Raw genomic sequence first — 27,871 nt, 5'->3', positions numbered from 1 at the left:
CCAGGTGTTTTAGCAATGGTTCCATTGCCAGTACAAACAACAGTGGCGAGAGCAGACAACCCTGCCTAGTGCCTCTGTGTATGGGAAACTCTCTCTTTCCATTTACTATCACACTGGCCATAGGTTTTGTATATAGAACTTTGATTGCTTTTGCGAACCACCCTGATATGCCCATTGCTGTCAGGACCTGAAATAAGAAGTCCCAACTCACTTGGTCGAAGGCCTTCTCGGCATCTAGGCTTACCACCCAAGCTGGCATCTCCTGTACTTTACTTGTCGCCATCACCAATAGCAATTTCCAAACGTTATGGACTGCTCTTCGTTTTTTAATGAATCCCACTTGTTCAGGACCTATGTCAGGTAAGCACAATGCTAGGCGGTCCGCTAAGATTTTTGCTAAGAGTTTTACTTCTACGTTTAGTAATGATATTGGCCTATAAGACCCTGGTCTCTCTGGCGACTTCCCCACTTTAGGAATTAGCGACACTAAAGCTGTGTTGGCATAGGCTGGGAAGCATGCGTCTTGAAGTACTTCTTCAAAATAACTCAATAGTGCACTAGTGCTTTGGGAGGTAGTGGTTTATAAAACTCTCCAGAAAGTCCATCTGGACCTGGGGCCGATCGGAGTTTTAGTGTCTTGATTGTCTTCTGCAGTTCCCCCATGTCAGGTTCTCAGGTTCAGAGCCCGCGGGGCCGGGCTCTGGAGCAAACGTGAGCCCTTGGGCTGCTGCCGAGGAGCGACAGCAGCAGGCAAAACCCACCAACCAACACTGGGTAAGCACACCGGCAGGGACTGCAGGCACTGCCCAGCGAACTGGACTGCAATCCCCCGGACTGGAGGACACAGGACTGGAACACACACCGGACCGGAACACACTGGACTAGAGCACACTGGACTGGTCCGCACAGCTTCACCTGCACTTAGCTACTAAGCCCCCCAGAAGTTGAGCTCCTGGGTTCGAGTAGCCGGCAGGACTTACTAGATACCGGATGACACAGGGACCAGGACTGGAAACAGAAGTGCTCCTAAACCTAAACTGATCTACGTGCTCCCAATCCCTAAACCAGCAGGAGTGTTCCTAACAGAAAACTGACAAAAGGACTTCCTAAGCCCTATACTAAACAGGAGCTCCTAAGCCCTGCTCAAGAAAGGGACTTCCTAAGCCCTAAACTAACAGAGCAGGGAACTAAACACAAAGCTAACACAGGTGCTACTAAGCACCAAGCTACAAGCAGAGCTCTACACTAATAAGCTAAACACAAAACTAACAAGCTACCTAAGCACTGCTCTAGCAAGCTAGATACAACTAACAAGGTGCTTCCCAAGCACTACTCTGGCAAGCAACCAGAAGAGCTCCTAGCACTAAAAGGGAAGACAGGGGAGCCACAAGGAAAAAGAAGGGAAGCTAACACATAAGCCAAAAGTGATTCTAAATCACCAAACACCAACAGCAAAGACTGCAATGCTCCCAATAGCACAAACACCAGAAGTACTTCTAACAGCAAACTCTGCAGTGTTCCTAACAACACCAAACCCTGAAGTACTTCTATCAGCAACAGAGCTTCCAAAGCCCTACACATAGCAATGCTTCCAAAACCAAGAGGGAAAAGCAGGGGAACCATAAGGGAAAAGCAGGAAAGCTAAACACACAGTCACCAGTGCACACTACACTAACACTAACCTGGACCTTAGCAAAAGCAAGCAGGGAAACTAGACACAAAGTCAGAAGTGCACACTGCACCACCCTACCTAAAGCAAACACCACCGTTGCAAAGGCCCTGAAGGAAACAACACCACTTCCTTATCAAGGCCCTCCCTGATGATGTCACACTCCCTAGACCTAGGCAAAAGCACACTGACCCAGAGAGGCCCAACCCACACCAATGCAACACTGTGAAGCACTTGAAGCCAGTACACTCAAAGAAAGGTAGAGCAACTCAGGCAACACACACACAGGTGCAGTATAGTGAAACAATTAGAGCCATGCTGCTGGAAGGTGCCAGCACAGAGAGACAGAGCCAGCTCAGAAAGGCCAGAGAAAAGAAACAGAAGCCAGCTAAGAAGCTGACCCCCAGGAAAGAGGTAAGTTTGAGAGTGGTTCAGACCCCAATCATAACACCCCATTGTCAACGGTGTATCTAAGCTTCCTAGTTGTTGATCTGTCAGTCTTGGGAGCTTAGCTTCGTGGAGATATTCCGCTAGTTCTACCCCTTGAGCTGTCTGCTGGCTCTTGTACAGTGTAGCAAAATACTCCACGAAATGGTGGCCAATTTGCTCATGATCTTTTATTAGGTTCCCTGCTTTGTCTTTTAAAGTAGTCACTGCCCTAGGGCCTCCCTGGGTTTGGATTATTCTAGCTAGTAATCGTCCCGTTTTATTCCCAAATTTATGTAGTCTATACTGATAGTACATCACCGATCTGCTTTCCTTCTCATGTAACAGGGAATTTAGTGCAATTTATAGTGATTTAAGGGTGTCTAGAGTGGTAGCTGATGGCCTTTGTGCGTGTGCCTTTTGAGCTCTTTTGAGTCTTCTTTCTAATAGCAGAATGCCCGCTATCCTGCATTTGTTACGTTTGCTACAATATGCAATGATGTCCCCCCTCAGGACCACTTCTGAAGCTGTCCAAACAGGGCAGGCTGTGTGTGTATATGCTGGGCGTTATTTCGCGCATAATCCTCCCATTTGGCCACGAGGTGTTTTGAGAACTTGGGATCTGCATACAAGTAGGCAGGGAATCTCCAACCTCTATTTCCTTCACGATCTATTTGTAGTTCTATGTCTACCCACACAAAGGCATGATCTGAGTGTTCCTCAGGGCCTATGTCCACCATCGCCACCTGTAGGAACACTGCCCGCTCTACCAGTATATAATCTAATCGAGATTGGGTACCGTGGGCTCTGGATCTATGTGTGTATTCACAATCCATGGGGTGGAGGGTTCTCCATACATCCATTAAGTTAAGGTCTCTGGTGTCACGTCCGTGGCCGTGACAACCCTCAGACTTACCCTGTTTCTGGGAGTCAGTGTCTGTGCTGGCTTCTGCTTGTCTCTGTGTCTGTCTTAGGTTCTCTCTGGCTCTGTGTGCTGATTGCCCTACTGAATCTCACCTGTGTGGGCTTTGCCTCTTCCAAGATGGCTGCCGCCTCCTCCTCTTTGCCAGTATCCAAGATGGCCCCCGCTGTTCCTGACTGCTCTGTGTGTCAAGCCTCTGTTTGGTTGCAAGGTGATTGCTGCAGCTGTGGCTCTGGTGTTGAAGGGCTTTATTAATCACTTGGAGACTACAGTCCTGGCCTTTGCATCTCATCTTAAGGTCCTGGGTGTATAGAGTGCGCTGTACACAGTTTCAGTGTTTGCTCTGTGTGAGTTTCTATGTTTGTTTAGACTAGCTAGCTTAGGCACTGTCTGGCTTGTAGCCTGTGTATAGCTTTGCTAGTGCTCTGTGTTTGTTTAGACTAGTTAGCTTAGGCACCGTCTGGCTTGTAGCCTGTGTATAGCTTTGCTAGTTCTCTGTGTTTGTTTCCAGTGCATGACTAGTTAGCTTAGGCACCGTCTGGCTTGTAGCCTGTGTATAGCTTTGCTAGTGCTCTGTGTTTGTTTCCAGTGCATGACTAGCTAGCTTAGGCACCGTCTGGCTTGTAGCCTGTGTATAGCTTTGATAGTGCTCTGTGTTTGTTTCCAGTGCATGACTAGTTAGCTTAGGCACCGTCTGGCTTGTAGCCTGTGCATAGCTCTGCTAGTTCTCTGTGTTTGTTCCTAGTGTTAGACTAGCCGCCCTTGCTAGCCACTATCCCAAGACTGTGTTTGTTCCTAGTGTTAGACTAGCCGCCCTTGCTAGCCACTATCCCAAGACTGTGTTTGTTCCTAGTGTTAGACTAGCTGCCCTTGCTAGCCACTATCCCAAGACTGTGTTTGTTCCTAGTGTAGACTAGCCAGCTTAGGCACCGTCTGGCTTGTAGCCTGTGCATAGCTCTGCTAGTTCTCTGTGTTTGTTCCTGGTGTAGACTAGCCAGCTTAGGCACCGTCTGGCTTGTAGCCTGTGCATAGCTCTGCTAGTTCTCTGTGTTTGTTCCTGGTGTAGACTAGCCAGCTTAGGCACCGTCTGGCTTGTAGCCTGTGCATAGCTCTGCTAGTTCTCTGTGTTGGTTCCTAGTGATAGACTAGCCAGCTTAGGCACCGTCTGGCTTGTAGCCTGTGTATAGCTTTGCTAGTTCTCTGGGTTTGTTCCTATTACTTGACTAGCCAGCTTAGGCACAGTGTGGCTTGTAGCCTGTGTAAAGCTTTGCTAGTGTTCTGCATTTGTTTCCAGTGCATGACTTGTTAGCTTGGGCACAGCTTAGTTGTTAGCTGGTGTATAGCCTTCCAAGTCTCCTGAGTTTGCTCTGTGTATGTTCCTGTGTATGACTGGTTTGCCTGGGTATAGCGTTCCTATTAGCCTGGGTACAGTTTACTAGTCATTGTGTTGAATCCTGCCGACTGCCAGAACCCGGACAGTCCCTGCTTGTCTGCCTTGCCTTCGCCTAGGTGCCAGGGGGCACTCCTGGATCTTCATTCCTGCTGTTCCTGTAAGTCCTACCGGCTGCCAGAACCTGAGGGCTCAACCCTCGGGGAAAGGCAGTCAAGTGTAGGTGAAGCCTAGGTCCAGGGTGTTCCAGTTCCGCGGGTTCCGCTCCAGTGTGTTCCAGCCCAGCGGGTTTCACTCCTGTATGTTCCAGTCCAGTGGGGCCACTCCAGTGTGTCCAGTCCAGCGGGCCCCACTCCAGTGCGCACCCGTCCGGTGCGTTCCAGTTCCGAGTGTTCCGGTGTAGAACTCCAGTCCGGGGTTCCGGTCCAGTGTTGTCTCATCTCCACCTGGAAGGTGATCTTGCCTGCCACTGCCGCTCCACGGTAGTGGCCTATGGACTCACAAACCCCGTGCTCCCGGGGAAGAAGCCTGAAAGGATGCCAAGGTCCCCGAGAGCGCGGCAAGCGCGAGACTCGCGACATCTGGTGAATAACGTCATTACCTTTGCCCTGTGTCCAGTGTAGTGTGGGGAGGTGCTATTTGAGCAATCTATTTGGGGGTTGTCCACTAAGTTGAAGTCTCCTACAACTATCAATTTTTCCCTTCCTTTTGTAATGCATTTACCTCTCAAAGTTCTAAGAAAGGCTGGGTCATAAACATTTGGTCCGTAAAGGGCTACCAGCCTTATTTCCAATCCATGCATCCGCACATTAAGAATAAGATATCTCCCGTCCTGTCCAGCGGTTAACTGCATCGCTTTGTACGCTAACCCCTTACGGAAAAGTATTGCTACGCCTCCCTTCTTCCCTAGTGCAGGTGCTGAGAAGACCTCCCCCACCCACATCCTCTTTAACTTACTGTGTTCCATGTCAGTTAAGTGTGTTTCCTCCAAGAACGCAAAGTCTGCTTTGTGCCTCCTCAGAGTAGTCAAAATTTTCGCCCTCTTAATTGGGGAGCATACCCCCCCTATATTCCATGTTATTATTCTAACTGGCATGTTGTTCCTTTGCACTAACTCATACCAAGTTCATGGTATCTCCTCTCCACCCCGCCCGGGACTCTTTTGTCATAGTGCGTGAAGATATGATCTTGCCTCCCCTACCACCCCCTCTACCCATCTATCCTTTCCCCCTAAACATAAACCCCGACTTCCATCCTCTAAACCTCGAAGATGAAATGTGGAGATCACCTTAGGACATGAGCCCATGCCCTTCCACTTACCCAATTCAATTATTCTTTCACTGCTTCTCTGGAGTCTCGATAACCGCTTCTTACTTCATGTGGCATCCATCAGGCCGGCTTCCCGCACTGCCGCTGTTGCTGTTGATACTGTCTTAGATGATTTCCATTGGTCTTTGATCAATATCCTCAAAACTGCTGGAAACTTTAAGGAAAATCTTATATTTTTCTGCACTAAGGCTGAGCACAGCGGATGAAATTGACGTCTTTGTTGTTGTACTTCTGCAGAGAAGTCTTGAAATATTAAAACTTTGTTCCCGTCATGTGCCAATGTTGCCCGTCGCAGCCGAAAGCCTTGTAAGATCTCAGTCTTATGGCGGTAATTAAATATTCTGGCTATCACCACTCTTGGTCGGGTCTTATCTTCCGACTTGCGTCCAACTCTGTGGGCCCGTTCTATTACAAGGGGGCCTATGGTGTCTGAGTGCGCTAGCTCCTTTGCAAGCCAGTTCTCGAGCCAGCATGTCAAGCTGCGTTCCGGAACCGCCTCAGTCAGTCCAACTATTTGGATGTTGTTCCTTCTGGAACGGTTTTCTAGCTCTTCCAGCTTCTCATGGCTCTCTTTCAGTTGTTGCGTAAGGGTTGCTATGTCGGGGCCATACCCGCGGCCATCATCTTCCAAGGCCGCAACGCGTGTCTCGAGATCTCCCACTCGCGTCCCTACGCCATCGAGCTGTGTAGTTAGGGTCTCCAGTTTCTGCTCCATCTCTGCCAATTCTGGATCCTAAGCTTTAACCGCAGCTGTGGTAAGTTGCGTGAGTTGCACTTCGGAGAATCCTCCAAGCTGTGTCGCGTCATCATCCGCCATGCTGTTTTTGTTGGGGCTGCTCATCTTTGCTTTCTCTACCTTCTCCTTCTTGGTAGATCGCTGTGCCATCGCCCCTGTTGTCTTCCTCAGGTATCTGTCCATATAATGAGCAGCTTCGCTAGTCAGAACAAGATCCAGAGACGCACAGTTTATTTAGTTATCGGGCATGGGTCTCGGAGCCCCAGCAACACGCTGCCGTTCAGCTCATGTTCCCACGTGACCTCCCGTAACCCCATAATATTTAAACAACACAGTCAGTGTTGAATATGCTGATATAAAGCAGTTCTGCCCCGGACTGCCCCACAACTACCTGGATAATGCCAAGGCGATCAAATATGATTTTCAACAGCATTATCCAGATAATACCACTGAAAATCTAGGCATGTATCCCGTGAGAAGTACCCATACAGATTAGAGGTGTGAATGGGAACATAATCTGGTTACCAACCACACCCATCCCCAGTCAACTGTAGTACATCCCCACCTTAACACATTGTATTACTACCATCACCTCACCATCCCCATTCAATTCTTTTCTGTCCCCTCACTATCTCCACAGTTTTCTCTCTCATCTCCTTACTAGTGAGGTAAAGCGACGATACTTACCTGTAGCAGGTATTCTCCGAGGACGGCAGGCTGATTATTCTCACATGTGGGTTTTCGTCCACGTCAGCCTGGGAATCGGCATTTTGCCATAGCAAAGAACAAAAAAAACTTTGCTAGTCTTCTGGCACACGTGGAGTGCACCTCAGTTAAATCAAAAAGCATAACAAATAGCTACAAAGGGAAGGTGGGAGGGATTGTGAGAATACCTGCTACAGGTAAGTATCTTCACTTTCTCCGAGGACAAAAAGGCTACTTATCACTAGCATACAGGCTCACTCAAAACAATAAACATTGGTCACCTGGGCCTCGCAACAGTGAGGACTTAACATAGGTTAACCTGAAATTATATACAGCTAGCCGAGAGTGCAGCCTGGAACAGAATAAAACTGGCCTAGGGGGGTAGAGTTGGATTCTAAACTCTAAACAGATTCTGCAGCACTGACTGCCCAAACCGTCCCTTGCTTTTGCTGGGGAGCAGGAGGGGCCTTAGGCGCACGCTGTTGATGAGAACGAGCATGCAGGGGTTGAGCCTGGCTAGGCTGTCAAGAAGCAGAAGTTTACCTATGCCTAGCATAGGCATAGGGAGCACTCCGCTTCCCACCAAAAAGCTTCCTAGTTGAGGAAGTTGTAGCAGAAGGTGCCCGGCGGGAGAGAACATCCATAGCATCATTATGCTACTTGATCGGGTCAACAACATCCTCTACTTTTTCTACAAAAAGATTATCCCTCCCCCCCCCCCCCCCCCCCCGGCAAGGTACATCCGCCATCTGCTGCTGGACTGAATGATCCAGGTCAGAGACATGCAGCTATGAGAGTCTGTGCATCACTATACCCTGAGCAGCGATTCTGGATGCCACATCAAAAGAGTCGTAAGCGCTCCGGCAAAGAATTTATGCATGCCTTATGCTGCCTGACCACCTGGCAAAAAGGCTTGGCCTGCTCTGGAGGGAGGGCATCAACCAAGGTAGGCAGCTGCCTCACCAAGTTCCGCAAGTGAACGCTCATGAAGGGCTTGTAAGATTGGATACGGGCAGCAAGCATAATGGCCTGATATGTCTTCCTTTCAAAAGAATCCAAGGTCCTAGCTTCTCTGCCTGGGGGCACTGAGGCATAGTTTCTAGTACTCTTGGCTCTCTTAAGGGCAGAGTCTACCATCATGGAATTGTGGGGCAACAGAGACCTCATCATCCGAGGTTCACAATAGTTCTGATAATGGGAATCAGCTTTCTTCAGGATCACAGGACCAGATAGAGGGAACGGCCAGTTTCGCATAAGAACTTCCTTGAGTACCTACTACTACTACTATTTAGCATTTCTATAGCGCTACAAGGCATACGCAGCGCAGTACCTTATGCAAAGGAGCCATCACAGCCTCCTTAGGTGGAGAGGGATAATCCAGGACCTCGAGCATCTCAGCTCTGGGCTCCTTCTTCACCTCCATAGGGAATGGCATAGCAGTAGCCATTTCCCAAACAAAAGATGTAAAAGAGATATTCTCGGGAGGCGACAGTCTCCTTTCAGGTGGACGGGAAGGTTCATAGGGAATCCCATACGACTCATCGGAAGAAACGTATCTGGGATCTTCCTCTGACTACCACGAATGCTCCTCTTCAGTATCAGAAAGTACCTCCCTAAGGGAACTCAGAAACTGAGCCTGCCTCGATGCCGAGGATCGACATCCTCAATGGCGATGTCGAGAGGCCGCCCCCATGGACTGCGGCAAAGCTTCCACCACCGACGTCGAAGGGGAGTCGACCTGGGTGGCAGCCGACACCGAGGGGACCTCACCGTAGGTGAAGGACCAGACGCAGCTGGAGCAGACGGCACAGAAAGCGACACCCCCAACACCGAAGTAGACTAGCACAATAGTCCTTCCAGAAGTTCTGGAAGCAGGGCCTGGAAGCGCTCGTCGGGAGCCGCCATCGGAGAAGGCTGCGTGGTCGGTGGAGCAGCCAGTGGCAGAATCTGCTGAAGTTCAGGTGCAGGTACCGGGCTCCTAAGAGGCCGACGCATCGCCACCTCCTATATGGAGCGAGCCTCTCGGTGCCGAGTCCTTCGACGCCCCGGAGCTCAATGCCCATCACCAAGGCTCCCCGGTGCCGATGAGGGTGACGTGGAATCCACACGTCTTCTCGGGGTCGGGTCTGACAACGGTCGGTCCCGGGAGGGGGGGGGGGGGGCGACCTGCATAGCAGGAGGCCTCGAGACAGGTGGAGACCCACTCGATGCCTCACAGCTCCCAGCGCGACTTGGTCTCTCAGCAGCCATTACCTCTGCTCCTGACGTCAATGCTTCCCTCAATGTCGAAGGCCCGTACCGAGCCCCAAAATGCTTCTCTCATTGCGCTTCTCAAGCTACTTGGGTCCACTTCTTCATACGAACAGAGCACAAGCAGCTAGGCTGTGGTCAGGCCCAAGGCACTGGATACACCAGGAATGGGTATCGGTACCTGAGATGGTCCAGTTGCACCGAGTACAACATTTGAAACTGCTGGGTGTCCTCGATGACATGGAAGGAAAAACTGCTCTGATAAAATCCAAAGACTTGATTGTGCCAATAAAAAGGGACACAAAAATAAGGAGAAAGCCGGTCACGTCGAAAAAAGAAAGGAAACTTAAAATTAGATTAAAAAAGACTGAGGATTTAAGAAAAAATGGGTCCTAAGCTGTTTTTTTTTTTTTTTTTTATAACAATTTTATACATAAATCAAGTATTCAACTTGTTTGAAAAGTGGTACATTTCGTATCATATACAATTTTAGGTTAATAATTAAAGAGAAAAAAATATATATTTTTTTATTAAATTGAAATCCCCACTCAAGTCCACAATATGGGATTCAAAATGAAAGAAAAGTGGAATTATTCTAACAACAATACATTTCTAGGAACATTCACTTGAGAAATTTACAGGTTACACTGTTCGGTGTCATAATTATCCATATCAAAGGGAAGATGACATTTTCAATTTTCCTTATTTTGTCTAGACACTAAAAAGGCTGTTAGCTGGGTTGGTTCAAAAAATACATATGTAAGGGATTGGTATTTTACCACACATTTACAAGGAAATCTAAGAAAGAAAATAGCTCCCAGCTGTAACACTGCTGGCTTCATCAAAAGAAATTGTCTTCGCCTTTTTTGTGTCTCGCGAGAGACATCAGGAAATATCTGAATTTTTTGGCCTAAGAACACTTTGTCCTTATTTCTGAAATACATTTTCATTAACCATGCCTTATCTGGTGGTAATGCTACCGTCACTATCAATGTTGTTGGAATGACAGGATCATTTTCTGAAGACTCAAGTATGGCTGAAATATTAAGATCTTGTTTCTGGTTTTCTTGATTTAGTATTGGGAGGTAATAAATCTGAGAGAAAGGTGGAATCATCTCTTCTTTTACTTCAAGTATTTCCATTAAATACTTCTTTAGCATTTCCCTTGGGGATTTAGACAATTGTCTTGGAAAATTTAATAAACGAAGATTGTTACTTCTAACTGAGTTTTCCAATGATTCCGGTTTTTTTCGCAGGAAAATCAAGTCTTTAACCATAGTCTCTTGTTGAGTTTGGAGTTTTTTAACTTCCAAGATCATATCGTTATCCGTTTGCTCTAATTTTTCAACTTTAGTATCCAAAATTTTAGTTTTTTGCTCAAGAGCCAAAAAATCCTGATTCAATTTATTTACTTGGGGAACAAGAGATTTTCCTAGGCCAACTATCAAAGTCCACAGCGAATCTAGCGTTACATCTGCTGGTTTTTAATTTCAAAAGAAAATTGTGTGGGTGGTACCTCTTTGTCCGAAGTTTTCTCCAGTATCGAGCTAGCAGCTTCTTCCACCTTCGATAGAATAGGTGTTTGTGTCCGAGACCTCAGTTCACATCCAACCGGATCTATTTCCTCCCGGCCCTGTAGACTTACACCACTTCGGGAAAGCGAGTCCAGAGACGCCTCGGTTGGTGTGCTATACCCCGCAGGTTGCGGGGGCGGTTCCCTCGAGTCGGGGCTGAGCGTTAGCTCAAGCCCAGGAGAAGCTTCCGGGCCTCCACTCGCACCGGCGCTACTCAGCGGGCTGCCTTCCGACATTTGAGTCGCCGAAATAGTTGGAATGGACGCTGCCTGAAGAAGCGTTCGGATATCTTGAGAAGTAAGAACTTGCCGTTGCGGGGCTTTGGAGGCAGGACGGCCCCGTCTTTTCGGCATGTTTGAATAATTTTTCCTTCAGGGAGCTATCGAGTGTAGCCTGCTAGTGTCTCAAGGGCGCGGCCATCTTGAATCTCCCTAAGCTGTTTTTTTTGTTTTTAAGAAAATAAACAAAAAAAAAACACACGAAAAATCGATCTTCAGAAAAACTCTTTCCCGGGCCAGAAAGAGGAGCATAGCAGGAACCTCCTGCACCTCATCACGGAAAAAAAAAGTAACAGGTACACGCTCGTGTGGCGGGCAGTCAGTCCGCGCATGCGCGGTGTGCGCTGCACACATGCCAGAAGACTCTAGCGAAGTTTTTTTGTTCTTTGCTATGGCAAAATGCCAATTCCCGGGCCAACGCAAATGTCGACCCACGTGTGAGAATAAGCAGCCTGCTTGTCATCGGAGAATTACATTTGCTGACAACACAAAGTTATTAAAAGTTGTTAAATCACAAGAAGATTGTGAAAAATTACAAGAAGACCTTACAAGACTGGGAGACTAGGCGTCCAAATGGCATTTAATGTGCGCGAGTGCAAAGTGATGCATGTAGGAAAGAGGAACCCAAACTATAGCTACGTAATGCAAATCTCCACATAATTTTTTTTATTTTTTTATTTTTGTTACATTTGTACCCCGCACTTTCCCACTCATGGCAGGCTCAATGCAGCTTACATGGGGCAATGGAGGGTTAAGTGACTTGCCCAGAGTCACAAGGAGCTGCCTGTGCCTGAAGTGGGAATCGAACTCAGTTCCTCAGTTCCCCAGGACCAAAGTCCACCACCCTAACCACTAGGCCACTCTCCAACTCCATAAAGAGTCACTGACCAGGAAAGGGATCTAGGCGTCATTGTTGACGGTACATTGAAACCCTCCACTCAGCGTGCAGCGGCAGCTAAAAAAGCAAATAGAATGTTAGGTATTATTAGGAAAGGAATGGAAAACAAAAATATTGTTATAATGCTTTTGTATCACTCCATGGTCCAACCGCACCTCGAATATTGTGAGAAGGTCTGGTCGCCAGATCTCAAAAAAGATATAGTGGAATTAGAAAAAGTTGAAAGGCAACAAAAATGATAAAGGGGATGGGATGACTTCTCTATAAGGAAAGGCTAAAGCGGCTAGGGCTCTTCAGCTTGGAGAAAAGATGGCTGAGGGGAGATTTCAATTACCCCGATATTGACTGGGTAAATGTAACATCAGGACACGCTAGGGAGGTAAAATTCCTTGATAAAATCAAGGACAGCTTTCTGGAGTAGCTAGTACAGGAGCCAACGAGAGAAGGAAAAATTCTAGACCTGGTCCTTAGGGAGCACATGATCTGGTGCGAGAGGTAATGGTGCTGGGGCCGCTTGATAACAGTGATCATAATATGATTGGATTTGATATTAGCTTTGAAGTATACAAAGGAAATCAAATACGTTGGAGTTTAACTTTAAAAAAGGAGACTATGATAAAATGAAAAGAACGGTGAAAAGAAAACTTAGAGGAGCGACTGCGAGGATCAAAAGTTTACAGCAGGCGTGGATGCTGTTCAAAAACACCATCCTAGAAGCCCAGGTCAAACATATTTCGCGTATTAAAAAAGGAGGACAAAAGGCCAAACGACAGCTGGCGTGGTTAAAAAGTGAGGTGAAGGAAGCTATTGGAGCTAAAAGAAAATCCTTCAGAAAATGGAAGAAGGAACCGACTGAAAATAATAAGAAACGGCATAAGGAATGTCAAGTCAAATGCAAAGCGCTGATAAGGAAGGCTAAGAGGGACTGCGAAAAAAAGACTGCGTTGGAGGCAAAAACACATAGTAAAATATTTTTTAGTTATATTAAAAGCAGGAAGCTGGCAAAAGAATCGGTTGGACCACTAGATGACCGAGGAGTAAAAGGGGTGATCAGGGAAGACAAAGCAATAGCAGAGAGATTAAATGAATTCTTTGCGTCGGTCTTCACTGAGGAAGATTTGAGAGTGATACCAGTGCCGGAAATGGTATTCGAAGCTGACAAGTCGGAGAAACTTAATGAATTCTCTTTAAACCTAGAGGATGTAATGGGGCAGTTCTACAAACTGATGAGTACCAGATGGTATTCATCCCAGAGTACTGATAGAACTGAAAGATGAGCTTGCGGAGCTATTGTTAGTAATATGTAATTTATCCTTAAAATCGAGCATGGTACCGGAAAATTGGAGGGTGGCCGATGTAACGCCAATTTTTAAAAAAGGTTCCAGAGGAGATCCGGGAAATTACAGACAAGTGACGTCGGTGCTGGGTAAAATGATAGAGACTATTATTAATAATAAAATTACAGAGCATATTCAAAAGCATGGATTAATGAGACAAAGTCAACTTGGATTTAGTGAAGGGAAATCTTGCCTCACCAATCTACTACATTTTTTGAAGGGGTGAACAAACATGTGGATAAAGGTGAGCCAGTTGATGTTGTGTATCTGGATTTCCAGAAGGCATTTGACAAAGTGGAGGAGTGGCCTAGTGGTTAGGGTGGTGGACTCTGGTCCTGAGGAACTGAGTTCGATTCCCACTTCAGGCACAGCTCCTTGTGACTCTGGGCAAGTCACTTAACCCTTCATTGCCCCAGGTACAAATAAGTACCTGTAAACGTAAGCCGCATTGAGCCTGCCATGAGTGGGAAAGCGTGGGGTACAAATGTAACTAAAAAAAATGAAAGGCTCCAGAGGAAATTGGAGAGTCATAGGATAAAAGGTAGTATTCTATTGTGGATTAAAAACTGGTTAAAAGATAGAAAACAGAGAGTAGGGTTAAATGGTCAGTATTCTCAATGGAGAAGGGTAGTTAGTGGGGTTCCCCAGGGGTCTGTGTTGGGACCGCTGCTTTTTAATATATTTATAAATGACCTAGAGTTGGGAGTAACTAGTGAGGTAATTAAATTTGCTGATGACAGTGGAGGAGTGGCCTAGTGGTTAGAGCACCGGTCTTGCAATCCAGAGGTGGCTGGTTCAAATCCCACTGCTGCTCCTTGTGATCTTGGGCAAGTCACTTAACCTTCCATTGCCTCCTCCATTGCCTCAGGTACAGACTTAGATTGTGAGCCCTCCTGGGACAGAGAAATATCCAGTGTACCTGAATGTAACTCACCTTGAGCTACTACTGAAAAAGGTGTGAGCAAACTCTAAATAAATAAATATTCAAAGTAGTTAAATCATGGGAGGATTGTGAAAAATTACAAGAGGACCTTACGAGACTGGGAGACTGGGCGAATTATAGCTACGTCATGCAAGGTTCCACGTTAGGAGTCACAGACCAAGAAAGGGATCTAGATATCGTCGTTGATGATACGTTGAAATCTTCTGCTCAGTGTGCTGCAGCGGCTAAGAAAGCAAATAGAATGTTAGGTATTATTAGGAAAGGAATGGAAAACAAAAATGAGGATGTTATAATGCTTTTGTATCGCTCCATGGTGTGACCGCACCTCGAATACTGTGTTCAATTCTGGTCGCCGCATCTCAAAAACGATATTGTGGAATTAGAAAAGGTGCAAGAAAAGGGCAACGAAAATGATAAAGGGAATGGGACGACTTCCCTATGAGGAAAGGCTAAAGCGGCTAGGGCTCTTCAGCTTGGAGAAAAGGTGACTGAGGGGAGATACGATAGAGGTCTATAAAATAATGACTGGCGTTGAACGGGTAGATGTGAAGCATCTGTTTACACTTTCCAAAAATACTAGGACTAGGGGGCATGTGATGAACCTACAATGTAGTAAATTTAAAATGAATCAGAGAAATTTTTTCTTCACTAAAGGTGTAATTAAATTCTGGAATTCGTTGCCAGAGAATGTGGTAAAGGCGGTTAACTTAGCGGAGTTTAAAAAAAGGTTTGGAAGGCTTCCTAAAGGAAATGTCCATAGACCATTATTAAATGGAATTGGGGAAAATCCACTATTTCTGTGATAAGCAATATAAAATGTTTTGTACTTTTTTGGGATCTTGCCAGGTATTTGTGACCTGGATTGTTATCAATAGAAATCAAACAAAATAAAACATGGAAAAGAAAATAAGATGATACCTTTTTTATTGGACATAACTTAATACATTTCTTGATTAGCTTTCGAAGGTTGCCCTTCTTCGTCAGATCGGAAATAAGCAAATGTGTTAGATAGTATATATAAGAGAAACATCAAAGCATTACTTTGACAGTCTGACAGAGTGGGAGGGTGGGGGTATGCATGGGGACATCAAAGCATTTCATTGATATTCTAACAGGATGGGTGTTGGTAGGTGACAGGAGGGTAATAAACAGAGAAATACAGCTTTATGGTTTGTAATGGGTTAGAAAACCCAGATCCTTGTTAAGTACTTATTAAGTCAAGAAATGTATTAAGTTATGTCCAATAAAAAAGGTATCATCTTATTTTCTTTTCCATGTTTTATTTTGTTTGATTTCTATTGATAACCTTTAAGAGTGGACTAACACGGCTACCACACCTCTGACCTGGATTGGCAACTGTTGGAAACAGGATGCTGGGCTTGATGGACCTTTGGTCTTTCCCAGTATGGCAATACTTATGTACTTATGAGTGGAACAGGTGAATCGCTTGTTTACTCTTTTCAAAAATATAAGGACAAGGAGGCACGGAATGAAGTGACTAAATAGTAAATGTAAAACAAATCGGAGAAAATATTTCTTAACTCAACATGCAATTAAACTGTGGAATACGTTACCAGAGAATGTGGTAAAAGTGGTTAGATTAGCAGGGTTTAAAAAAGTTTTGCCAATTTCCCAAAAGAAAAGTCCATGAGCCATTATTAGGATGGACTTGGGAAAATCCACTGTTTATTTCTAGAATAAGCAGCATAAAATCCATTTTACTGATTTGGGATCTTGCCAGGTACTTGTGATCTGGATAGGCCACTGCTGGAAACATGAGTTGCCTCAGTGGTCAGTGCTAAAACAATATGCAAATATTGGGGTGGGGTGGGTCAGGTGAGAAATCGGGAGAGCTAGGTAGGTAAGGCCCAGATGCAACAAGGTCCCCGTTAAGAATCCGTCTGTATTTCCAAATTGGTAGACATTACAGATTTGGAAATACAGAGGAATTCCCAAAGAGAATCACATGCAAATCAGCTGCTCATTGCTTTGCAACCCAATTCATTTGCATGTGATATGGGGGAAGCCAGCGTGGCTGCTCTTCGCATGCTACAGATAGCTCTCATACACACAGACAAGCTGCATTGCATTTTTCTTCTGTGTCTGCACTCCCCTGCCCGGGGGTGGGGGGGGGGGGTGTTGTAAAATGCTGACCCACAGAGGTGAAATCCTGGTTGGCATTGCCATTTTCATACGATGTCTATGTAGATTAAATCTCATCTTTAGCATTTGACTTGTTTCTCCAATATAGCATTCTTCTTCACACTTTTTCTTCTTTGAACGATATATACATTTGAAGATGTGCATTATGAAGGATCCCCTTATGCTGAATATATTTCCCATGTGAAAGACAGTGGGATCCTGTGAAATGTGTTGGCACGGTCTGCAGCTTGGTATATTGCAGGGACGTCTGCCATGCTCTTCTTCTGAGCTTCTTTTGGGAGCTCTCTTTTCACTAATTTGTGTTTTAAATTGAGTGGCTGTTGGAAGACCAGCACTGGGAATACCTCTTTCAGTAGTTCGTCCTCCTGGAATAGTGGTTGTAGATTTTTTATGACTCTTTTCAATTTTTCTAGCTCTGAATTGTATGTCACTACAAGGGGGATTTTCTCTGTGGCTTTTTTTCTTGTACTTCAATAGGTTTTCCCATGGCATTGTAAGGGAAGTGGCAATTTTCCTGGAGATTATTTGGGGGTTGCAACATTTTTGCTTGAAGGATTCAGCCAGGAGTTTGAGGTGTTTATCTTTCTCTTGTGTCAGAGACAATACAATGGTTATCTCATGGCTTGACTATGTATAATGGACTTTTTTGTATGTGAAAGGTGGAGTTGTAGAGGTAACTACATCTGTCTGTAGGTTTCCTGTATATAGATGTTTATATATAGCCATTGCTGATGGAAACTTGTTATCTAAAAAACTGAATTTTTCTGGGGGGGTAGTCAATTTTGAATTTGACTGTATGATGGCATGTATTGAAAGAACTGTGAAATTGTTTGAGAGTCTCCTCCCTCAGTACAAATCATAAAAACATCATCAATGTACTGGTAGTATTTTAGAAATTTAGTCTGACGTATTCAAAAATGTCTCTTCCACAATTTGCAGGCAGATATTGTCAAAGCAGAAATAGTGAGTTAGGATACATTTGATTAATTTTGTAACAGTTTTCGGTGAGTATTGGTGGTCCAGGGTGTATGTTTTTAGGAATTTATCACATGCAGCTGTGCCATATGCAGGGAAAATGTTGCTGTATAGTAATTCTACATCCATTCTGACCACAAGAGCACCTAGTGGTAACTGCTTGATGTTTTATTCAGAAAGACTGTGGTGTCCTGTATGAAGCTGTCTTGTGCACAAAAGTTTTAAAAATCCCCTCTATAAGTCCTGATATTTCCTCTGTAGATGTGCCAATACCAGATATGATTGGTCTGCAGGGTTTTCGGTTTATGGATTTGAAGTAGCATGTAGAATGTGTATATAAATAAAATACATACATACATGCATGCATGTATCAGAAACTCCATTTATTTGTCAGTCCTTTGTAAGTGCACATAAATTTGATCAATGGATTCCTCACATTTTATCTGTTTTTATGTACTAATAGCTTTATAAATTTATTCACATTTATTATTTACATATTAGGATTAATTTTTTCTTGGGATCTTGTGTGCCATCTGCACTTTTTTTTGCATCACTTTTGGTGCAGACCTAAAGAGCCTCTCTGCTGCTGACAAACACAAATTTTGACATTGGCTTCTATAAATGAAGTTCACTTACCTGATTTGCTTCCAGAGTTTCCATTATTAAAATATAGTTTTCCCAAAATTGCAATAGCTCATCATTCTTCTCAGCAGACCACCAAAACAAACTTGGTTCTAAGAAAATTGAAATAATTAAGTCTTCTCAGTTTTACAGGATTATATAGACAAATTCACCTTTAAGGGAATTACAGCAATTTCAGATTGTTATGCTGTGATGATGCACAATGTATTAAGAAAAAAAAAAATCTCACGTACTAATTTTGAAAGGTAGGTTGAAAAGTACAAAATATTCAGAATGAATCCTTTGTGGGCCCTAGGCACTTATACTATAAATACATTTTAAAATTCCCATAATTAGTCATCCTACGAGCTTTAACTCACGGAAAACCAGCAATTAAAAAAATAATTCTTACTATAGTTCGCAATAACCACCCAGTTCTATGTGGATTACAAAAATAGGAGAACAGCTCCTAAGGAATTACAAATATAATAAAACCACAGAACAGTTAGCATGAAAATTTTCCTAAACAAAAACGTTAAGAACTTTCTAAATTGGCCATAGTTGGTTACAGTTCTCAGCACAAACCCGGGCAGCCATTAAAGAGAAAGCAGTGGAAAAGACCCATTTCAAGCAAACATTCTCTGGACTTGGATATTGAAGCAGCAAAGGATTCCTACAGACCCTAAGCCTGTCAGGATTGAGGAAACCTATTAATTCCAACATATAAAATGGAGTATTACCACATAGCATATAAATCATTACACATAGTTTGAACTCTACCCAGGCCTCTATTGGTAACCAGTTTAAACATGCTAATAAAGGGGTAGCCCTCTCACTAACAAGCGCTGAAAAAGTGAAGCTACTTACCTGTAGCAGGTATTCTCCGAGGACAGCAGGTTATATATTCTCACAAGTGGGTGGCATCACCCGGTGAAGAGTATTAACAAGCTCTAAATGCCTTGTCCCCACCATGCATGCCCTCCCATCCGCCACTAGAGCACAGAATCAATAGTTCAATACTCTAGCTCAAAAGAGGAGAAAACGCCAAGGGGAAGTGGGAGGGTATGTGAGAATATATAGCCTAGTATCCTCGGAGAATACCTGCTACAAGTATTCACTTTCTCCAAGGACAAGCAGGCTAATATTCTCACACGTGGGGAATCCCTAGCTATCAGGCTCACTGGAACCAACAACAAACTGCACTTTGCAATGGTGAGCTCAGAACATAGATGAACCAGAAACCACATGCAAATTGTCAAAAGTGTAGCCTGGGACAGAATAAAAAAACAGGTCTAGGCGAGTAGAGTTGGATTCTAGAACCCAAACTAATTCTGCAGCACTCTCTGCCCAAACCGACTATCACATCAGGTATCGTGCTCAAGGCAGTAGTTGGAAGTAAATGTATGGACTGAAGACCACACTGCAACCTTGCAGATTTCTTCAAAGGAGGCCGAGGACAAGTGGGCTACTGACATCGCCATTGCCCTGACTTTTAAGAGCCGTGACGTGACCTGGGTGAGGACAACGTTGAGACCCGAGGACAGAGGTGGAGGTTTGAGAAGGGGCTTTGTTAACAACAGACCACGCATGAACCGAGACACTAAGGGTTGTGCAGAGAGATGCTTATTGTCAACACACTTCTGCTAAGCTCTGATTGCATCAAGATGAACCCTGAAGAGTTGGTCTTGAGACCTGACTCAGAGAGGTGAAGGAGGGATGGTGAAGGGCAAGAAACAGATTTTAGGGACCTACCCACACACCAGATGGCAAACCTCTTTTATTCAAAAGAATAACACCTGTTGGGAGAGTCTTTTCTGAAAGCTTGCAAAACTCTGAAAACACCTTCAGTAAGATGCAAGGAAGCAAACTGTAAGCTCTGAACATCCGGGCTGTGAGAGCCAAAGACTGGAGACCAGGATGTAGAAGGGACCCCTCATTCTACCATATGAGGGTTGGGAAACACTCAAGTCTCCACAGTTCTTCTGAGCACAATTCCAGAAGAAGGGGACCCAGATCTGCCTGGGCCAATAAGGGGCGACCAGGATCATGGTTCTGCAGTCTTGTACAGGAGAGTCCATCCCACAATGAAGAAAAAATGCATCTAATCTGTCGTGGGCCGGAAGCCTGGAGCAAAACTGGGAAACTCTGTGGTTGAAATGACTGGCGAAAAGATCGATAAAGGGTGTACCCCACTTCCAGAACATTTTGCGGGCAATAGATATGCTGAGAGACCACTCGTGGTGAGGTCGCAGAACCCTGCTCAACCCATCAGAAAGTGTTGAATTTGCCCTCTAAAGAAGCAGTGTTGAGATGATTCCCATGTCTGGATGCACAGTGCCACATTCGCAAAGGTTCCTGGCAAAGAGGGGAAGATCCCTCGCTCCCTTGTTTGTTGGTGTAGTACATGGCAACCTGGTTGTCCGTTTAAACAAGAACAACTTGGTTGGATAAACAATCCTTCAAAAGCTGCAGAGCATTCCAGATTGCCCATAGCTACAGGAGATTGATCTGAAGCAAGGATTCCTGGCTGACCAAGCCCCAAGCGTGACCTCCCATGTGAGATCCCCACCCTCTGTCATGAGCACCTGTTGAGACTGAAGTCATAAACGGGAGCTCCAGAATCAAAATGGATTGAATTGTCCACCAAAGCAGGGACTATACTAAATCAGGTGTCACATGGATGAGATCAGCCAGGTTCCCTGAGGCCCGAGACCATTGGGAAAGTAAGGTCCATTGAGTGGCTCACAGATGAAGATGCACCCTGGAAGTCACATGAACGGAAGAAGACATGTGAACCAAAAGGTGCAACATTTGCCGAGCAGCAACCTGCCAGCTGGCACAAATTCGTGCAGCAAGAGCTACTAGAACATGTGCCTTTGGTAGAGGAAGAAAAGTTTTCACTTGTTGCTTGTCCAATGAATGCTAACCATTGAACAGGAAGATGAAATATGGGGTAGGGCAAGACAAAGCTGAGAAGCTCCAGGAGTTGAACAGTCCACTACATGGTCTACTGAGCCCTGTCCCTCGACATGCTTTCCACAAGCAAAACAACCAGATAAAGGAAGACATGGATCCCCAGTATGTAGCGATGCAAGACACTTGATGAAAACCCTGGGAGCCGACGCCAGACCAAATGGTAATGCTGAGCCCCTAGAAGAAAGTGAAAAGGTTCTGGCCTCCCTACCCAGAGGAACTGAAGCAAAGGCTTCATAAGTCCTAGCCCGCTTATGCGCCAACTCCACTACTAGAGAATGGTGAGGTAGCCGTGGTTTGTCGAACCCTGGTGTACTTTGAAGGTGATACATTAAATCTACCTTCCGTGGGGGCGAGAGAAACTTACAGCAGAGGTTCCCAATTCGATACCAGAACATCCTACAGAATCTCATGAATCTGTGACAGCCTCTTGAGGAGGCATCTCGTAATCGAGGACTTCATATATTTTAGCTTTAGGTGCATCCTCCATCTCCAGATGAACTGGGATGGCAGCAGCCATGGTCCACACAAAAGGAGGGAAAGAAATGCTCTCTTGCAGAGTCTGTTGCTTTTCCATAGGCAGGGAGGAGTGAGAAGAAACATCCGAGAAGAATCAAGGATCCTCACCAGACTCCCATAAAGTCTCATCAGTGTCAGCAAAAACATCCTCATGGAAAGGCCAAAGCTGATGCCGGCAGCATCAAGGAGAATGCTGCACCCCGAATGTGGTGACTCCCTCACAACCGAAGTCGAGGAAGCGGCAGCAAATGCAGCAGTGGACACCTGGGCCGCAAGCGGTATTGGCATCTGAAGCCTCACCGCACACTGGGAGTCATGCAGGGCAGCAGGCACTCACGGCAGGCGCAAGTACCTTAGAAGCCGATGGCCATTGGCATAACATCTCCGCCAGGAGCAAGGTCCAGATGTGCTTGAGAGAAGCCACCGGGAAAAGCTGGGGAACTGGGTCGAGACAGGCTGCTTAACTGCCAGTTGGCTGCATACAGACCCTTGCATCGGCGTTGCTGAAACAGAAGGAAAGCTGACCTCTTGGCGCCAACATTTCCTGGGGACAGTGCAATCCTGTGGCAACCCTGCGCTCTCGACACCATGCATCGAGGGAGACTCGGTGCCGATGAGGACAACGTAGAATTGGCATGTGTCCTCAGGGACGGGTCCAAAGCTGATTGATGCTGGAGGTCATGCAAAGCAGGCTGCATTGAAATAGTTAAACACACACTCTATGCCAGGGCACCTCAAACATCTAAACCAGAGGAAGGTAAAATTATGTATAATCATACCTGATAATTTTCTTTCCATTAATCATAGCTGATCAATCCATAGACTGGTGGGTTGTGTCCATCTACCAGCAGGTGGAGATAGAGAGCAAACTTTTGCCTCCCTATATGTGGTCATGTGCTGCCGGAAACTCCTCAGTATGTCGATATCAAAGCTCCATCTGCAGGACTCAGCACTTAGAGAATTACACCCACAAAGGGACACTCTGCCCAGCTCACCACCGCCGAAACGGGGGAGGGGAATTAACCCAGCTCATCCCCACACAAGTGGGGGAGGGGAATTAACCCAGCTCATCCCCACACAAGTGGGGGAGGGGAATCCGTCCAGCTCATCCCCGTGGAGCGGGGGAGGGACACCACCCCGCCGATGCGGGGGGATCTGGCTTATCCTGCAACCGCAACCGCGGGAGGAGCTGACTGACCCTAGCACCGCCAAAGCGGGAGGGGTACAAAACTGCCCTACAACCGCACGAAGCGGGAGGGAGTGCCGGCAGAATTTATGTCTCAATCCAGCCCCGTAAAACGGAGGGGAGAGGAATGCAGCAGCTCACTGTAACACAAACTCGTCTCAACTCTTGAAGAATCCAAGTGAAAAAACTTGAACACGAAGTCCTCCTGAAGTAACTGAAGACTAAACTTGAACCTGAAATGCAACCAGAATAGAAACCATACAGATATCTGGGCGGGGCTATGGATTGATCAGCTATGATTAATGGAAAGAAAATTATCAGGTATGATTATACATAATTTTACCTTCCATATCATCAAGCTGATCAATCCATAGACTGGTGGGATGTACCGAAGCAGTACTCACCCAGGGCGGGACATAGAAATCCCTGAACTCAACACTGAAGCTCCACACCGGGCCTCCGCCCGTGCCGCCACAGTCAAGCGGTAATGCTTGGAGAATGTATGGGCCGATGCCCAAGTTGCCGCCTTGCATATCTCTTCCAAGGAGACGGACCCGGCCTCTGCCATCGAGGCCGCCTGAGCTCTAGTGGAGTGAGCCTTCAGCTGGATAGGCGGCACCTTCCCCGCGGCCACATAAGCCGCGGCAATGACTTCCTTGACCCATCTTGCCACTGGAGGCTTAGCAGCCTGCAGACCCTTACGAGGACCTGCCAACAGGACAAACAAATGATCCGATTTCCGGAAATCATTGGTCACTTCCAAGTATCTGATGACGACTCGTCTCACATCCAGATATTTAAGAGCAGAGTACTCCTCTGGGTAGTCCTCCCTACGAAAGGAAGGGCGACAGAGCTGCTGATTCACATGGAAGCGAGAAACAATCTTGGGCAGGAAGGAAGGCACTGTGCGAATAGTCACTCCTGCCTCAGTGAACTGCAGAAAAGACTCTCGACATGAGAGTGCCTGGAGCTCGGAAACTCTTCTGGCTGAAGTGATAGCCACCAAAAAGACTGCTTTCAACGTCAGGTCTTTCAGAGATGCCCTCAACAAGGGTTCAAAAGGCGGCTTCTGTAATGCTCTGAGCACCAGGTTAAAATTCCACGCAGGCACCATTGAGTGCAGAGGAGGGCGCAGGTGCTTACCTCCCTTGAGAAAACGCACCACATCTGGCTACGAAGCCAGTGAAGCACCCTTCAGGCGGCCCCTGAAGCAAGCCAGAGCCGCTACCTGGACTTTAAGGGAACTGAGCGACAGGCCTTTCTCCAGACCTTCTTGCAGGAATGCCAACACTGGAGAAATTGGAGCAGTGAATGAAGAAAATGAGCCTGCTTCGCCACGCTGCAAAGGTACGCCAAACCCTGGCGTAAGCAGTAAAAGTAGAGCGCTTCCTCGCTCTCAGCATAGTGGCGATGACCTTGTCTGAGAAGTCCTTCTTCCTCAGACGCTGCCGCTCAATAGCCAGGCCGTAAGCCCAAAGGGGGAGGGATCCTCCATCACCACGGGACCCTGATGTAACAGACCCTGCTCCACTGGCAGCCCCACCAGGATTATCCGGCCCGGATGCTTTGCCAATCGGTCTAGCACCCTGCCCAACATGGGCCAGGGCGGGAACACATAGAGAAGCTCTTGTGTTGGCCACTGTTAGAGGAGAGCATCTACTCCCAGAGATCGAGGGTCCCGTCCTCTGCTGAAAAAGCGCGGCACTTGGCAACTGGCCGATGACGCCAATAGATCTAGGCTCGGCTGGCCCCAGCGCTTCGTGATATCCAAGAACGCCTGAGCCGATAACTGCCACTCTCCGGGATCCAAGGTATGGCGACTGAGAAGTCCGCCTTGACATTCATGACTCCGGCAATGTGGGCTGCTGACAGCTGCTCTAGGCTCGCTACCGCCCACTGGCATAGATTCATGGCTGCCTTGGCTAGAGGGGCGCTCTTGGTACCTCCCTGGCGGTTGACATAGACCACAGCCGTGGCATTGTCCAACAGGACCCGTACTGGCTTCAACGCCAGTACCGGGATGAACTCCAAAAACGCCAACCGAATGGCTCTGAGTTCCAGGAGGTTGATAGACCACTTTGCCTCTGCAGGAGACCAGAGCCCCTGCGCAGTCCTTCCCAAGAAGTGGGCTCCCCAGCCCGACAAAGAGGCGTCCGTCGTGACGACAATCCACTCCGGGGTCACCAGAGGCATTCCTGCAGACAACTTGTCTGTCTGCGTCCACCAGCTCAGCGCCTTGCGCACTGCTGGGTCCAAGGGAAGGCGCACAGCATAATCCTCCGACATCGGAGTCCAGCGCTGCAGCAGAGATTGTCGAAGTGGTCTCATATGAGCCCTGGCCCAGGGCACTACATCCATCGTGGCCGACATAGAGCCCAACAGCTGCACATAGTCCCAAGTCCGAATAGGAGAGGCTACTAGGAACTAGTCCACCTGAGCCTGAGCTTGACAATCCAATTGTCTGGCAGGAACACTCTGCCCACTTGGGTGTCGAATCGAACTCCCAGATGCTCCAGGGACTGAGTCGGGCGCAGCTGGCTTTTCTCCCAGTTGATGATCCACCTCAGGGAGCTCAAAGAGCAACCACCCGGTTCACAGCTTTGCCGCACTCTGCATAAGAGGGGCTTGGATCAACCAGTCGTCCAGATAAGAATGGACTTGAACTCCTTCCTTCCACAGGAAGGCCGCGATGACCACCATTACTTTGGAGAAGGTCCGCGGAGCAGTAGCCAACCCGAACGGGAGGGCTCTGAACTGGAAGTGTCGGCCAGTACTGCAAAACGCAAAAAGCGTTGATGAGGAGGCCAGATGGGAATATGCAAGTACGCGTCCTTGAAGTCCAAGGATGCCAGGAACTCTCCTGCCTTCACTGCCGCTATAACAGAGCGGAGGGTCTCCATGCGAAAGTGCCGAACTTTCAAGGCCCAATGGACCCCTTGAGGTCGAGGATAGGCCGTACAGAACCTCCTTGCTTTGGAATCACAAAGAAAAAGGAGTAACGTCCCTTGCCAGGCTGATTCTCTGGCACCGGAACGACCGCCCCCAGGCGGAACAGATTGTCCAAGGTCTGCTGCACTGCCACAGCTTTGACCGGAGACTTGCAGGGAGAGAGTACAAACCCGTCTTTTAAGGGTCGGCAGAACTCTAGCTTGTAGCCGTCTCTGATGACTTCCAGCACTCAAGCGTCTGAAGTTATTGTGGTCCACTCGCCCATAAACGAGGACAGCCGTCCTCCAATCTGCACTGAGGCGTGGACCAAGGCCCCGTCATTGGGTACGAGACCCTGGGGGAGGACCGGAGGGAGCACCTCCGGGACGGCGGTCTCTGCGAAAGGAATGCTGCTTGGGGGAGAAGTTCCTCTTGAAGGAAGAGAGGGCAGAGGAGCCCGACCTGCCCGGGCGGTACCGACGGGCTTCCTGAGCCCGTCCTCTGGAGGTACCAGGGCGAGTACTAGCCCGAGCCCTGACCTCTGGTAACTTCTTGCCCTTAGACGTGCCGAGATCGGTCACGATTTTGTCCAACTCGACCCCAAAGAGCAGCTTGCCTTTAAAAGGCAATCTAGCCAGGCGGGATTTAGAGGCATGGTCAGCAGACCAATGTTTCAGCCAAAGCCACCGCCGCGCAGAGATTGTCTGAGCCATGCCTTTAGCTGAGGCTCTCAAGACATCATACAGCAAGTCTGCCAAATAGGCTAAGCCCGATTCCAGGGCCGGCCAAACAGCCCTCAAGGAATGATCCGAGGGGGAAGCCCGCTGCACCATAGTCAGGCACGCCCTGGCCACATAGGAGCCGCAAACTGAGGCCTGCAAACTTAAAGCAGCCGCCTCAAAGGACGACCTTAAGGCCGCCTCCAATCCTCTGTCTTGGGCATCCTTTAGGGCCGTGCCACCTTCCACTGGTAACGCCGTTTTCTTAGTCACCGCAGTGATTAAAGAATCCACGGTAGGCCACAGAAAGGCCTCACGTTCACCTTCAGGCAAAGGATAGCGGCGGGACATAGCCCTAGCCACTTTAAGGCTCGCTTCCGGGACATCCCATTGAGCCGAAATTAAGGAGTGCATGGCATCATGCATGTGGAAGGTTCTAGGCGGGCGCTTCGTCCCCAGCATAATGGCGGAGCCAACAGGGGCTGAGGGAGAGACGCCCTCCGGAGAGGAAATCTTCAAAATGCCCATGGCCTGCACTAACAGGTTGGGCAAATCCTCTGAGCTAAAGAGCCGCTGCAGAGGGGTCATCCGCTCCATCCGAGCGGGGATCCGTCTCCTCCAAGGAATCCGCAAAGGACCGTTGGGAGACCTCAGACACGCTGCCCTCATCTACATCGGAGGAGACAAAGTCCTCCAAGGCCTGGGATTCAACCCGAGGGTGTTTACCTCTGGGAACCTCAACCTCTTTACCAGACGAGGGAGCAGGGGCAGCGTTTTGCATGAGGAAAGCCTGATGCAGCAGCAAAACAAACTCGGGGGAGAAACCCCCCAGACTGTGCACTTCCGCAGCCTGGGCAACAGCCCTAGACGCACCCTCAACCGGCGCTCGCAAGAGCGGGGGAGAGACATGCTGCGCATCCAAAATGGCGTCCGGCGCGACACTCCGCGAAGGAGCCGCGCGGGAAGAACGGCGCTTAACTTTAGCCGCTTTGTGCCGTCGCCCAAATTAAGGGCGTTCATGGCATTAATGTCTCCAACCTCAAGGGCGGCCCACGAAGAAGCCGTCCGAGCCGCGTGGCCGGCCAAGATGGCGGAGGCGAGGAGCGGGGGATGGGCGTTTATGGCGGGAAAAACCGCCACGCCGGAGGAAGGACCGGGACATTCATCGGTCACAAAACTGTCACCCAACAAGGGCGAATCAGGCTGTAAGATCCCCGCATCCCCTCTAGAAGCGCTCAAGCGATCCGGGGAGCGACCCTTTGCGCCCTCGCCCTCCGACGCCATATGCCACGAGGAGAAGAATCGGGGAACCCCCTGCCCGCTATAAAAA

The 27,871-nt window shown here is 47.5% G+C and overlaps 1 protein-coding gene across 1 annotated transcript in view; it reads right to left on the bottom strand.

The window, feature by feature from the left end:
- The window catches only part of TARBP1 (TAR (HIV-1) RNA binding protein 1), a 919,966-nt gene that overhangs the window by 882,774 nt on the left and 9,321 nt on the right, over positions 1-27,871 (bottom strand). Inside the window, exon 2 of the mRNA XM_030198123.1 lies at positions 18,232-18,329. Within this exon, the coding sequence (XP_030053983.1) occupies positions 18,232-18,329 (98 nt within the window). The remainder of the gene's footprint in view (positions 1-18,231; positions 18,330-27,871) is intronic.

Source organism: Microcaecilia unicolor, chromosome 3 (assembly GCF_901765095.1).
Source record: "Microcaecilia unicolor chromosome 3, aMicUni1.1, whole genome shotgun sequence".
NCBI classification, from domain to species: domain Eukaryota; kingdom Metazoa; phylum Chordata; class Amphibia; order Gymnophiona; family Siphonopidae; genus Microcaecilia; species Microcaecilia unicolor.
Note: the sequence above shows the minus strand (reverse complement) of the source record. Positions and strands in the feature narration are given on the sequence as shown.